Source organism: Chaetodon trifascialis, chromosome 15 (genome assembly GCF_039877785.1).
Source record: "Chaetodon trifascialis isolate fChaTrf1 chromosome 15, fChaTrf1.hap1, whole genome shotgun sequence".
NCBI lineage: Eukaryota > Metazoa > Chordata > Actinopteri > Chaetodontiformes > Chaetodontidae > Chaetodon > Chaetodon trifascialis.
In genome coordinates this window covers 840,001-855,638 of record NC_092070.1, presented here as the reverse complement: position 1 = coordinate 855,638, position 15,638 = coordinate 840,001, and the positions used below count along the sequence as shown (strand labels likewise).

The window sequence follows — 15,638 nt, the reverse complement described above, 5'->3', positions numbered from 1 at the left end:
AGTATCCTATAGATTTGTCTTTTATATCAGCTGCTAAACCCCAGCCAGGTGATACTCTGAGCATACAAAATTGTCTGTCATGTGACGCCTTTAGCCAGAGGGAATTGCTGGTGGTGGTGGTGGAATTCGACTAGGTTTTTTCTTCCAGGTGTTGCATTCAGCTCCGCCTTTCAGCCGTCCCTCGCCCCCCGTCCCCTCGGGTCCAGGCTGACGGCATTCGATCAGGGGGGCTGGGCCATCTATACGCACATTCGCCAGCTCGAATAGTGAGGCACAGTACCGAAAGGAGAACAAAGCTACAGCGCAGCTCATTTCAGCCGGCTCCGTCATCACCATAGTGGAAGAGTTTACTTATTCTGTATAGGAAATATACTTTTTCTTTTTTTTCCCCCAGAGCTAACTTTTTTTCTCATCTGACTTGGAGCGGCATTACGGAGATTTCTCCACTACCATGATGTCGGAACTTTCCGTGAATGACCACCTCGAAGGGATTTTATCAGATTTTGAAGGTATGTAAACTGTAATATTGATATTACTTTACTTCTGCTTGCTCGGAATAAAAACAAATGTCAGAATCAGAAGTCTACATCAGGTTTGAGGTACAGTGGCCTTAAATGGTTATTCTTTCTTGTTAAGTAAATAGCCTCCGAACTAAAATATTCCAGAAAAAAAAAAGCCACATAGCCCGCAAAGAAAATACGATTGATTATTATTTGTTGAAACCAGAACTGAAACGATAGTGCATTTATAGATTAATTAATCAAAGGTAAATTGTAAGAAATCAGAACGTGAATACTCATAGTATGGTAGGTAATGTTTAGTTTGTTTTCTTTGGGGTTTTGGGGCTGTAAAGCAATTTGAAGACATAACCTCATTCTCTGGGGAAAAAAAACATGGACATTTCCCACTGTTTCCTGATATTTTATAGACCACATTTATAGTCCTATCCATTAAAGGAAGAAACAGTGGCTAGATGAATCTAGAATCAAGATAACTGATAGTGGCAACCCTAGTTCAATCATAGGTTCATCACCAGTCAGTGTGTGTGTGTATGTGTGTGTGTGTGTGTGTGTGTGTGTGTGTGTGTATAATCCATAACATCATTAGTAAGTGCTGTAAACTTATCACACATCATCTGAAATATTGTACAAGAGAAGTGGTTGAAGATATTCTCGCCTTATTTTAGGTCCCTTCTTCCATGTTGCATGAGCATTTGAATTTATTTCAATAGCAAGGAACTGTTGGATTGTTGTGCGTGTCTGAGTGAGACTCACACTATAATTACTGGAGTCTGATGTAAAACAGCCTGGACAGGTAAGAGAAGAGCACTAATAACAGAGTGAAGGTAAGGCCTTGAAAAGCTTTATGTATGTGCACACTGTGCTCTTGTGTGTCAGCAAATAATAGTATCTTTCCGAAGCAGGAAATTCAGCTCTGTGAACTGGCTAAAACCCCCCAGCAACATCAAGAGAACCTCAAAAAGGGTAAAGCTGTATGCAGTTTCATTTTTAAAGGAATCAGTGAAGTAAATATTACAACAAACAAAAGAGACTCTTGAGGAAGACTGTGTCCTATTGGCTCCAATCAATGAGGCACATTACTAAGTAATGTAGAGTGGCTGATGGCAGCATTTTAGAGTTGAAAATCCTCTAACCATCAGTCAACCATCAGTTTATATATATATATATATATATATATATATATATATATATATATATATATATATATATATATATATATATATATATATATATATATACAGCTCCACACATAAGTGCACTAAAAATGTATATTTTTCACTCAGTTTTGGCCATCAGCGTCATATTTGTTATTGTAAGTAGCACTTTGTCTATTCCATCTTATTAACATATGCATGAAGCAAAAATATTGGTAACAATTTCATATTACAATGCATTGCAATCCAAAAACAGCACTTTTCTGACACCATGGTAGCCGAGACATGGGGCTCTATTTTTGATTCTGCCGCTGGCACGGTGCAGGGTGCGCACCCCGCACAACGGTATTTTCGTGCAGTGCAGGCAGGCGCACAGCGCACTTGGTATTTTGGTGAACCGAGGCGCACAGAGGTGCGCCAGGATGGACGTTGTGACGCAGCAGGGGGAGGTGTTGGCATAATCAGCCGGTGGATTTGGATTTTCGTTCCATTTTGGCCCATGCCGGCAGCGTAAAAGTGTTCTGAAAACTCGCCACCCCAGACCTGGTCAAATCTGTGTGCCAGCGGCGCACCACTGGGCAAGTGGATTTTCGTAAACCAGCAGAGTCGTGTACTCACGTCACCGATACCTCACAGGCAGGTTTCCACAGTGTCTGGCATTTCACTGCGATCAATAATTAGCAACAGCCACGATTCGATGCAACTATCTGAGTAAGCACATACAGTCAGACCTAAATTTATATATTTTGATCAATATCTCATCTGACCACATCGCAAGCGCGTTCGGCACGAGTAATGGTCACTCACCCTGACTGAATGTACACAGGCGAAACAGGGATGCAAACTAATCAATTAACGTCGCTGTGCCAACCAGAAACAACTGTGGCATCCTACAGAGCATATATACTGCATTTATCTCAGAGCACTCGAGAGACAGAGAGAGACAGACACATGGAAAAAATGGAAGTGATGATCGTTGTCCACTATTACCCACGTAATTTAATTCCAAATACAAATGTAATCATGGTAATACTTAATGTTTTCTACAAAGATGGAGTGCATCATTGCTTTGAGGAGGAGGAGGAGTCCGAGGATTTACCATCTAAGGACCTCATATTTAGACATGAGTGACATCAGTCTCTGACATCAGGTGTCGGACACTTTCCTGCGCGGGCTCAGTCATCCTCGAAACTTGCCATGCGCCTCGCCAGCGTCATTTTTAAAGGTGAGGTGAGGAGCTGGTGTGATTGGTGAAGATTTGACTCAGCTGTGTCAAACCCACTCAACGCCTTCTCCCCTCCCTTTTTCCAAGTTGCGCCGCTGGGTGGGACTGAGATGAGAAGGGGGAGTAGATGCACCGGCAGCGCAGTGCACGAAAATACCAAAGTCTGCGCCACCACGCCCCATTGGTGAAGCGGACCTGACTTTGCACCACGCCGGCGGCGGAATTGAAAATAGAGCCCATAACAAGTGACTACTATGCCTTAAAAGGCTGGTCTTATGTTACAGTGTGGATATGGAAAATACATGACACACATGTTTGTCATGTGATAAACATGTCACAGTCAGTGTCCTCCCGCTTCCTGTTGCCTGTGTCTCTGTCATCACCTCTTTGGAATTTCAGTCCAATCCATCACAGGATACAGCTGCTGTTGGTGACGTTAACAATATTTTGTAGACCTCTTTGAAACACAGTAAATCATGCAAAGATTCTGAAAAAAGTTGTAAAAAATAACAAATTAAGAGGGCCTTTCAATAATATGAGTGTATTTAGTGTGAGAACAGAGAGAGTGGGAGAGAATGTCAGAATAAATAGACTGTTCTTTTTCTCAGTGATCCATCATGTCCTGGGACCCTGCAGGGACATTTAAACAAAAGCTGCCCTCTCTCCTTTCATTCTTACTTTCTGAACGTATTCTTCTGTTTAGACAAGTGTTGATCTGTGCCTTGAAACAAATTAGTGTAGCCTTTTGCCACAGACTGGAAACTGTACTGCAGCTTCTTTTGCACAACTATTACCTATTGACACTTCAAATGGCTTGACAGTTTTTTTTTGTTTTTTTTATCTTCTGTGCCATAGACACAATTAACATGCTTAACAATGATAGAAGCTGCGTGGTTATCTGTATCTGACATGGTGATTATCTTCCAGAACTATCCTCTCTTAAAAATTATCCTGTGGTAAGGCCGTGAACCTGGTTCCTCCAGCAGCTTGGTTAGGGTTGAGAGCCCCAGTGGTAGAAGATCATCAGACGTCATGGATCTAAATTTGATTCGGAAAGAGGGGGAGCAATTGTGCTAACCAGCTCTGAAATGTTGGGTGAAAGATGGTTCCTCATCTTCTGCTTTAATCAGATGGATGAGAGTCACTCTCCAAACCAGGGGTCCTCAAAAAAAATTGTTCAAGGGTTAGAATTTGTCTAGACATGTAGACACTCTGTGGGCCAGATTTTCATATATACCAAAACTCTTTTTTTTTTTTTTTGGCCTAAGCAGCCTATTATTGTTAAATATTTTCACTGTCTTAGAATTTTAATGTTATTTTTTTTTAGCCTAACAGACTCCCAAAAAACTAGATACTTAACAAGGAAATGCTGTCAGACCACTGCCAAGTTGGCAGTCAGTGCTCAATATGAAACCCACAGTTCAACTATCAATGAATGAGTCTCAACAAAACAATCCTCTTCAGGATCTCAGGAAGCAAAAAATGTTAACTCAAGACAACAGTCGCTCAACAAAAATTAACTAAAGTGCATCAAGTCTGGAGTTACGTCCTGTAGTCTGGCCAGTGTGTTGCTGTCAGCTCAGGGGAATGGCCACCCTGACAGTCAGGCACTTTGATGCTAGATCCATGGAGTAAGAGGATGGAGTTGGAGAATAATCAGTTTCTACAGAACTTTTTGGCTTGTCGCCAGGGGTTGGCAAGCTAATCATCGATCACTCTCAGGATGGACTGGGCCTCTTCGACTGGGTAGAAATGTTAAATGTGCATTTTCTGAATTCAGCAATATACTGCAGGCTGGATGGAAAACCTTGGTGGGCAGGTTGTGCCCTGCAGTTCACCAGTTAATGATCATTTATCTAAAGTTGTGTGATTTAGGGAACACAACAGGGTCGTTGTATGTGCATCTTTACACTGCAGGCAGAAAAGATTCCTTCCACTGTGTGAAAGTGAACCATGTAATAATGCTGGCATTCAAAACCTCCAATAGATTGGAGGTTTTGTATAATCGTCCAATATAAATCCTCTCTTTGAGGAACAGACAGGAATTACCTATGAATTCAAGTCAGAGCCTTGAGTTTCACATACACTGCCCAGATTGGCCATGGACTCTTCTGCCTGCATGGTATGTGTATGAAAGCTACATGATGTGGCCGATGTGTGTTGCACCTGACCATCTCCTCTATCAATTGATAAACAGATATTTGCTGTGTTCAAAACCTGTGGACATAAAAAAATGTGTTCTAGAATATATTACCACCAACATGCTACATAATGGCATTTCTGAGTTGTCCAACTTCTTCTGAAAACAGCATTTATGGCATTTGGGTGTAAAGGTTCTTTCTTTCATAGCCTGGAGTCAATTTGTGATTCCATCTTTAGAAGTGAGTATAAAGATTAGAGTCAGTTGCGTGAATCAGCACAGTGAAGGCAAAGGAAGGTGTGTACTTGATTGGAGGCAGAGACAGGAGGGTGCCTCTGGGTGACATGGGAGATTATAGGAGTCAGTAGGTCTAAGAGTCCCCCCCCCCCCCCCGATCACCCCGATCCCCCCTCCACACACACACACACACACACATACACATCCTGGTACTGCTCTCGAGCAGGGCACTGTCTGTGCAAAGATCAGAGAGGGTCCCGTGACTTACCGACCCCACACACACACATTCTATCCAATAGTAGCTATCAGAGTTTTTTGCAAAATGAAACAATACACAGTTATACCGGTTGTAATGCACATGAGCACACACTTGCATGTAACACACTCTTTCCCCTGATCTCTCAAACTAGTGTTTCTACCTAATCAGCCTAAATCCTACTCTGTCCTGAGCCCATGATCACAGACACAAACACGCACGCACGCACGCACGCACGCGCGCACACACACACACACACACACACATCTGCACGCAGGTAGCACTTGATATGACTTGCTCCCAAGCCATTCTTCTATGATGGATTAGCACTTGGCAGAACATCAGAGCACACAGCACTGTAGTCAGACATGTCTGGAGTTGCCAGGCCCATAAGACATACTGAATCAGTTTTAATGAGCCAATGAGAGAGCAGAGACAATACCATTAGTGCAGGGAAAGTATGCGGACTGTTGTGTGAAGACATTAATCTCAAATTAACTGAATGGATCAGAAAAAAAAGTTCAAGTTCAGTATCATGATCTAAGTTTAGAATTTTCTCTTAACACACTTTCATTTTTTGGTGATCTATTACACATGCAGACATGTATGATTTCAAATATTCACCAAGTATACGCATTTGTTGGTACTTAAGGAAAATGGCTGCCATGGTTGATTGGTGACATTTGAGTTGAATACCTGAATTGGTGAAATGATGTCCTTTATGATCCCAATGCGCAGGTCAACTATTTGTGGACTAAATTAGTCTACAATCCCACTGAAAAATAGACACATAGCTACAAAGAAACAGGTGGAACAAACCATGAAAACATCTGCTAAATGTTGGTGTGCTGACATTTAAAAAAGGAAAGCTAATGTTAACCCAACATCATGACAGGGACACACAGAGGAGTTTGTGAATGACAACTTCAACGATTCAACGATACCTGTATACATGATAACATACTGTACACATCAAATAAGTAAAGCTATAACCTCAGCATGTTTGGAAGAAAAAAGATTCATTACAAAATTTAGACTAAACGTTTACTGAAGAAAACTGACAATGATTTAAATGGCTAAACTGTTTCTAATATTAATCTACATTTTCTTCAATGTTTCTTCAATAATAAAAAGTTGAACTAAATCATTATCTTCTCAGTGAAAAATGTCCGTAGTGGGGTCTGTGGATTATAATAAGTAACAGGAACACTTTTAGTCAGCAGGACATGTTGTCATTGAGTTTTTCCAAATTTAATTTGTTACTGCTTTGTGCACAAAAAAGAAAATGGCAGTCACATTCACTATATTGGAGGTGGGGTTTCACAACTAGCATGGTTGGACACCACTTGGGGTAATTGTAAATACTAATACAACATAGGAAAGGACAATACAGCAGTGATGGGCTTAATTGCTGTGTTGCTCTTTCCTTTTCTCAACAGGCATGGCACACTGGCAGTTAAACTTTGGACACACTGTCCCTTTGATAGATTCCAGCTTCTATCTAATAGTTTTCTGGTAACAGGTGCTTTGAAGCAAATAGTAGCCAGACATCTCATTCCAGTGTGAATGTGTGTTCATGTGTGTGGATGTATGTTGATTGCATGGGGACATAAATCAGTTTACACAGTCAAATTGAGGGGTCTCCTCTTATAAGTCATTACATTTTAGAGTGAATTCTTCTCCAAAAGTAATTGAAACACAATGTGTGTGTGTGTGTGTGTGTGTGTGTGTGTGTGTGTGTGTGTGTGTGTGTGTGTGTGTGTGTGTGTTTTCACATGTTTATGAGCCCTCAGGCACTGTGTTATTTTCAGTGTAACAACATTGAAAATGGCTGCTTGGAATGTGTCTTCCAGATGTGTTTTTAGCAAGTGGAATATGTTTTAATGTTTTTGTTCATTGGTGCATGTCGTTGTGTTCACTGCACTTGTTCCACCTATATGGAATGTGCAGTCGGGGGAGAGGTTAGACGTAGACGTGCCCAAACTCAAAAATCTACTTGCACTGTGTCCACATCACAGCGTCCTCTCCTCCCAGTGCCTACTGGTTCCCAAAGATTAACTCACCTCACTGGGAGTTAATTTTCTGAAGGACAGTATTATTTTTGCTTTTATTTGCTTAGGTTTGAGATGGTTGAGATTTCAGCCCTTACCCCAAAAGTGACACAACCTTTTAGTTCTTTACCTGAAGTAATACAACTTAACCAAAACAACTGATTGTAGTTTTGTATGTTAAAAAAGATTAGTAAAATTATATGCTTATTTACTGTGTATTTTAATGATGACACTTAACATTCACTTCACACAGTAGTGCAAGCTAATATTTACAAGAATGGAAAGTATGTTTAAGTCCTGCCTTACTCCACTATTAAACTAACGATTTACACACAAACAGTCCGAGGCCTCAGACAGTTATTAGTGCAAAACAAAATCACTTTAACAGTGACATTGTGTTGGTTGCATCAGCACCATGGACTGCACAACACAGCAAACAAGCAGGACTGTGACAGCTTGCAGCTTAGGACACATTTTGTCCTACTCTTTCACTTATCTATTACTCAATATTGGGAAACATACACTGAAAAAGACAAGATTTTTAACCACCTAAAAGCTGGAAGACAATTCAGAAAAACAACTTAGACAAAAATTATTTGACTAATATGACTGTTGCCTTCTTACTTAATACACACTTCGATTGGTGAGGCTGGGGCTAACCAAGGTGGGGAAATGACCACCCAGACCTCATCAGCAGTGGAGGAGAGGGGAGAGTTGATGGTGATGATGACACTTGCAGCTGGTTTTCCAGGTTTGGGTAAATCAGTCTAGAACAGAACTGAGTTTTTGCAACAGTCAGTTTTGAAAAGAACAGCTCACAGTCATAGGTCATTGCTTTGCAGCTCAATGATTTCATGTTGTAGGTTGTCAGGCACATCAGCTGGTTCCACATTAAATGGCAAAAGAACGATGTTAATCGCCGTTTGTTTACTTTTCATGTCCTGAAACCTCACACAGCTTGCCACAGCTTTAATTTTGCTTCAAATGATATCACATTTGAAAGCAGAAAGCTGAGAAGCTGGCTGGGACCAGAGCTGATATGTGCTTGAAAATGTCCATGATGAAAGCCCAATCACACTGAGTTTCCACAACATGCTTTCCCTTCATCTCCCTTTAATTCTTAGAGACAAGCAGACACTGGAACAATTTTCCTTTGTGCAGTGCTAGCAGCTCTGCAGCAGTATCAAGGCACTCGCTCAAATAGTTGCTTTCTGAATGAAGTTTCAGTTCATTGTGAAAGAACTTTGTTGGGCATCCAAACTCCGCCAAAGAGCGTTAACTTCATCCAAGTGCATTTGCCCTTGCAATTCATCCAGTTTAGCATCTTTGGAGCTGTAGCGCTTGAGATTTGCCTTTTTCATCAGTCAGAGCGAGTAACAATAAACAACAGCCTGACTTAGGCACACAGGTTTGCCTTTTTACTGCAACAAAGAAATAATCCTTTGGTGACACTTTGCTTTTGTTTTCATGACATTTTTGGTGATGTACTGATGTGACATCAACACGTGTCTTGCACTCATAGACTACTGAGATGGACGTGTTAGCCTACTATTTTGTGTTATTGTTTTTGTATTGCAGAGTGAAAATAATTCCGGTTGAGAGATTTTTTTTTTCTGAATTGCTTGTTTGCATTTCTGAACTTCTTCATAAACTGGGACAAGCAGTCTTGTACATCAAATGGCTGTTTATGATAGGAGGCAAGAAGATCCTAACCTATTTCAGTTTCTGCCTGGCATTGCTACATTTATTTATTTATAATATTATGACTTCATGCACATTCCCATGTCTGCTGATGCCTTGTTATGCTACCACAGCCATGCCTCCAGATGACTGTTCAAAGCCTAACAATGGGTGAAGCTACAGCAGGAGTATGGCTTTAAAATAGTGCGAGCAGCTTATATTTCATCAGAGATTCGTGCTGACATGAACAGAGAAACAAGTGTGTCTATTGTATTATTACTAATAAGTTAAATGATATATACACACAATATGTCATGCTTCATAACTACTGTTACACATTACATGTGTACAATTATTTTTTTAATGCTATTATCTTGAGATGCAAATAAATTATGCATCTCCATGTGAGATACCTGCTGACTGTGAGACCAGACTTTATTAACAAATTTATGGTATAGCTATTTAATTTACATAATACATAAATAACACATAATTTAGCTGGATGTCATGTGTACTCAAATGAAAATGGATCACTTCTTTCACTGAAGATATGAAAGATTTAGTTCCGAGTGGCTGAAAGCTGCTACGATTGATGATGAAAGTTACGACACCAAAATATTTCAGCAAGTTAAATTCTGATGTGTTGATCAAGAATTGGTACTCCCTCACATGATATTTTCAGCTTAAATCAGTTGCTACACTTTCCAAGATGCCATCTATGCATGCTAGCATGACACTCCTGGTCGCTAATAAACATCTCAAGTAATAAGAAGATTTTTTTTCTCATGATAACTGGTTAATTATCTCTATATTATAAAGCTAGTTGTCTCTAGAATAATGGCATTAAAATACACCATTGCAAACATGGCTTCAGTGACATGTGGATGTGACTAGTCCTCAGGTCAGTTGTAAACACACCTATAGACTATTCAATAAGCAACTAATGATGAGTGACCACAACATTTTCACTCAATTATTCCAATATGAGACAGTTTCAATAAGATCAGAGATTAATTTGGCCACTTCTCTAATTTTATTGTTGTCATGTCATTAGATAGACCTGGATGTGGGACTCGCAACTAAACATGTTAACACTTCTTTTTGACATGTGGTGCAGAAGATAGAGTGGTCGTCCAAGTATCAGAAGGTTGGTAGTTCGATTCCAGCCCTCAGCAGTCCACATGTTGAAGTAAGACAAGACGAACAGCAGATTGCTCCAGATACTGTGCCAGCTGTGTTTAAGTCGGTGTGAATGGTTAAAAGTTTGTAATGCCATGTAGATTGACTGGTTGAATACAAACTTGTGTTGTACAAGGACTTTAAGCGATCATCAGACTTGGAAAGTGCTATATAAATACATTCCATAGATCAACAGCCTGACTGAGAATCACAGAATCACAGAATACATCAAATTCTGTGAACACACCATACTGCCAACTTGGACTGTACACTGCTTTTCCAATAACTAGCCCTGGATCACCAGCTGAGGGAGAAGCTGAGGCAGAGCAGAGATGCCTACAGGAGGAAGCTTGAGGCCAAACTCCAGCAGAACAGAGTGAAGGATGTGTGGACAGGAATGAAGGAGATCATGGGGCTTAAGGCAAGAGACAGACCAGCAGCAGGCAGCCTTGAGAGGGCCAATGAGCTAAACCACTTTTTCAACAGGTTTAGCTCACAGCCAGGAGTGACATTCCCCTGCCCCCTCACCACTGTTCATGACAGCTTCCACAACCCCCCTCTGCCCAAGCTTTCTCTCTCCAACCCTCCATTGGACTCAATTTCCATATCCCCTACCATCTCCCACAGCGCACCCTCCATTAATACTATCCCCTGAAAGACTATGTGCCAGGTAAGAAGACAGCTGGAGATTCATGTCATCTCTAGGGTACCTCGGTGGCACACGGTAACACTGTCGCCTCACAGCTAGAAGGTCCCTGGTTCGAATCCCGCTGTGGCGCTGGTGGCGTGTCCAATTCTGGTGTTATCTGGCGAATACCAATTGAGCTGCACAGTGCTGGGCTGTGAGCATAAGTCCCACTAGTGGAAGTTGGGCCCTCATGCCACCCTCATGAAGTCTGTTTCTGACAGTTTGGTGAGGAGCATGCACACCAGGAGCCTGCTGGAGGTCATTTTGTAGGCTCTGGCAATGCTCCTCCTGTTCCTCCTTGCACAGAGGAGCAGATACTGGTCCTGCTGCTGAGTTGATGTCCTTCTACTGCCCTCAACCCAGAGTCACAAAACAGAGTTCTTTACCAGGGGGTAGGAGAGTAGGCAAGGTCAAAGGCAGGCTTGGTCAAATCTGAGAAATCTGTCCAAGAATAATTGCTGGAGAGTTTTGCATCAAGGCTAAGAGCAATCTGGCAATGAGTGAGTGAGTTAGAACCGCTTAAATATAGTGCTTATTAGTGATGAGTCCCAGGTGTGTGTCAGTTGAATGAGCAGATGGGAGTGGCGAACAGAGTGTGCAAGAGTGAGCAGATGAGAGAGATGGTGGCAGCAGGTAAGGAGTTGACGGATGTGACAACACGCTCACTTTGGCATTAGTGGCAGCATGGCATGTGCATGCTGTGTTGCGATTAATAAAGTATATCTTCTTCTTCTTCAGTGGAAAGTGGCGGGTGTTTGAGTTCCACCAGAGAAGGGGTTATTGTCTCCATCTGAAATGCTGTGGATCTGTAATAGTTCCAGTTTTGGGGGGGACCAATTTGCTTCCATTCACTATCTGTTTTTTCTAATTCTCCTTTCTGACGAAAAGCAGTCACGTGACACAATTATGATTGTTTCTAAATAGTTAAGTCTTTTTTGAAAGGTTATTTGGTTTCACAGTTGGTGAATATCCTATTCTTGTGATCACTTCGATATCTGGCATTATAATGCTAATGTGTTGGGTGTGAGATGTTAGTGCATCTCGACTGAGTTCGTCACAAACATTATCCCTGCACCATCTAATCTGTAGCGTTTCCTTAACTCACTGTCATTTGGTGTTTGGAAGATATTTCTCCTACCTTTCTCATTCTGCCATTTTGTCTTCTGTTTAAGAAACTCTAAGCCTCTTCAAAGTCCTCCTCCTTATTGCCAACTATTTTATCGTGAGGAGCTCTCTTAAAAGATGCTATGTAAATAACTTTTACCTTTACCATTAAGCTCTAACAGTAAGGGATCCTTAGAAAACATCATAATTCCAAGTATTTTCTTTGAATTTCGTCACCAACTCTTTGCACTTGTATCAATGTATGAATACGGCCCCTGGTTTCTGCCTCGAGTGTCTTAATTTGGTCAAAATGTTTTTAACTGACTACAAAGGTGCCACTCTCTACTTCTAGTCCCTATTGTACAATGTTAAACATTCAACTTGCATTCTCAATGCTGGTTCTGCAGTTGCACTCTGTGATGCTTTTAATTCATCACCCTTTAATTCCACTTTATCTTCTTTCAATCCAGATACACTGTTAATTAACTTAGTGATCAGTGCCTATCCATCCTCCACCAAATTGCACCATTTAAATAAATTTTAACTCAGAGCACCTACCCTTATCATAAATTAATGGAAAAGTAACTATAATTATTATATTACATTTCTGCCAATAAATCCCCATAAATTCTGCACACTGGACCTTTCCAATGTATCTAATCAAAACTAGAATGTAAGTTTTACGTAGGCTATATCAGTGATTCTTAACTGATGGGATGCGACCCAACCAGTGTTTTCAGTGGGGGCTTTGCCTGGGCAAAAATAAAATGTTAAGAAAAAAATACTGTGCTTTTATTTTGTAGTGTAGTTTTTATGCAGTGGAGTGCTGTCTAGTCGTGTCGCAGCTTGGGTCGTGGCTTGTCATTAAGGGGTGATAGTGGGTCCTGAAGCCAGACCAGTTGAGAACCACTGGGCTATATCACTGTCAATTCTGATAGCTCTTGTAAAGTGTTATTAAAATGATAATTTCATGAATTGTTATTGTCTTGCAGTGCAAATTCCTGTCAGAACCTCAGCTAGCTAAGATACATTCCATGCATTAGCTAGTGAAAAGAGGATAGAGATCTGGAGAGATATGAGGAGAGGAGAAAGACTTTAAAAAAAAAAAAAACCCTTGATGTCTTCCTGTTGTTTGAAACAATGACAGTAAATCTGTTGATTTATTACCTTGGTTATCCTGTTCAATAAAATTCACAGTAGATTTTCTTTAATTTTCTGTGATCGCTTGCAAAATATTCTACCATGATCACTCGTGATCTCTCGGTTGCAACGAAATGGCTCTTAGAGCCAGCTCTTTGAAGTAAATGATCGGAGCCGGCTCCTGCCTGGGAGCCACTTTTTTTTTGTTTGTTTGTTTTCCTCTATTTTTTTTTTATTGTTAAAGCCACATGTGATAGGTCGACTACATGATGTGTGGAGGCTTCTGTGTGCGCACTGAGCAGGAGGGGGAGGGGTAGGGTTTACGGATACAGCAGAGAGAGAGAGAATTCCCATCACTAATGATCACTTCTGTTCATTTTGTGGTGGAAAACACTCTTCATATACAAGATTTGTGGGGTGAGCAGGTCGCATACATGATAGAACATACACCTCATGTGCTAAGGGTGTGCCCTTACTGATTCCAACTTGTGGCCCTTTGTTGCATGTCGTCCCCTCTCTCTCCCTTTCTAGTCCCTTTCAACTGGCAATAAAGAAAAAAGCCAAGAAAAATGATGTTAAAAATATGCATATATGAGTTTTGTGTTGTCATAACTACTGATCACTACTTTGCTTTAGTACCACACAAAGGAGGATGCAAAACCAATTATTGTGTGTGTATGTGTGTGTGTGTGTGTGTGTGTGTGTGTGTGTGTGTGCATGCGCACGCGTGCATGCATGCTGATCAAATTCAGCGCATCCTCCTAGGTAAAAAGCAGGCACATTTACATATTCCCACCCACCAGCAATCCACCCCCCTCCTCATCTTCCCAGTGTCTCTCCACCCACCAGATACAGTGCTACCTTCTCACAGATCCACATTTCATTACCAAAAGCATCATGTTAGGAAACATGATGTCGAAGCGTCAGACGCAGTGTTCTGTTAGCAGTAAAGATGAGCACAAATCGCTCCATCGGCTCCCAGCCGCAGAGGACAGAAGAGTGGCGTGGGTTGAATTCATTTTTGAAGACAACGTCCCCGCTACAGTTGGCAAAAACCTGTTGCTGTGTGCTAACCACTTTGAGGATGACTGTTTCTCCAACCTCGGTTAGTACGAGGTAGGATTAGCTGGGGGGCCTTTTCTAAATGAGGAGTCACTTCCAACTTTGCGTGGAATACCTGCAGATCAGGGACATGTAAGCATACAAATAATTAGCTGTGTGTTTCTTTTGTAGATTAGCGTGAACTCTTGCGCGTTGTAGTGTGTGTTTTGCCATTGAGGATGATGTAAGGCTAACCGCTAGCTTCAAGACTACGACTTCAGCCATCAAAGGTTAGCCAGCTGTTGCCGTAGCTCTTGGTACATCACACGACAACTTACAGTGGAACAAACAAATTAAAAAAATCATGCATGTATAAAGCTAAAGAAATAAGAAACCTTGCATACCAATATTTGCAACCAATGATAGTACCCACATTTTAGATTTGAATGTAGAAGCTTTCACTAGCTACTTTTTCTCAGCCTGAGGTGAATGTAGTAGTAGTGCTGGTCAGCAGTGTCATCTGTGTGCGCTCTGCCCATTCATGTGTAAATGAGAAGGACAGCTGAAACTAACAGCGCCAGTCAATGTCGAATTTTGATGATCGACACCTCTATTGACCAGAGATTCGAGGGGCAGCACCCAAGTTCACTATAGAAACACCAATGGCAATCCAGAAGGAAGTAACCCCCAGAGACAGTATATCGCATGAAGAGTGCTCTCCCCACTCTAGAAACCCCCTCCTCTTTATGTAAACAACCAGGACCTTCGGACTCTCTGCTTTCATATGATACCAGGCTTGTGTGGTTTGCATGGTGAAAGTGAAAGTGGTGAGATCAGCAGATGCTCTAAAGTGGACATACGCTATTTTCGTGTTTTCGTCACATGCCCATATAATTTCTTGGGATATGAATTTTGTTTCGTTTGGGTGGCAATGCTTGGTAGGGGCTTTTAGCTGAGTTTCTCCTCGTCATTCTGGAATGCTACAAATTGGTATTGGTGCTTCCTAGCATGAGCATTGACCATCTGAACTGCAGGCATCTCACACTTCTGCCTGTACAGGCGGTGCTCGTATTAAAGCGAAAAAAAAAAGAAGCAATTTTTTGACTAACCATTCAGAAGTGTCCTGCTGAATTCTCCTTCAGGATCCTATTCAGGTTTGAACATGTATGGTTGAACTACTGAAGCACTCGGTCTGTTCATTGCTATCATGTCCGCTACTTTC

At 41.3% G+C, this 15,638-nt stretch overlaps 1 protein-coding gene across 1 annotated transcript in view; it reads left to right on the top strand.

Annotated features, from left to right (window-relative positions):
- Positions 1-243: 243 nt before the first annotated feature.
- septin12 (septin 12) overlaps positions 244-15,638 on the top strand; it is a 109,629-nt gene continuing 94,234 nt past the window's right edge. The window contains exon 1 of the mRNA XM_070980227.1: positions 244-509. Within this exon, the coding sequence (XP_070836328.1) occupies positions 452-509 (58 nt within the window). The 5' untranslated portion in view covers positions 244-451. The remainder of the gene's footprint in view (positions 510-15,638) is intronic.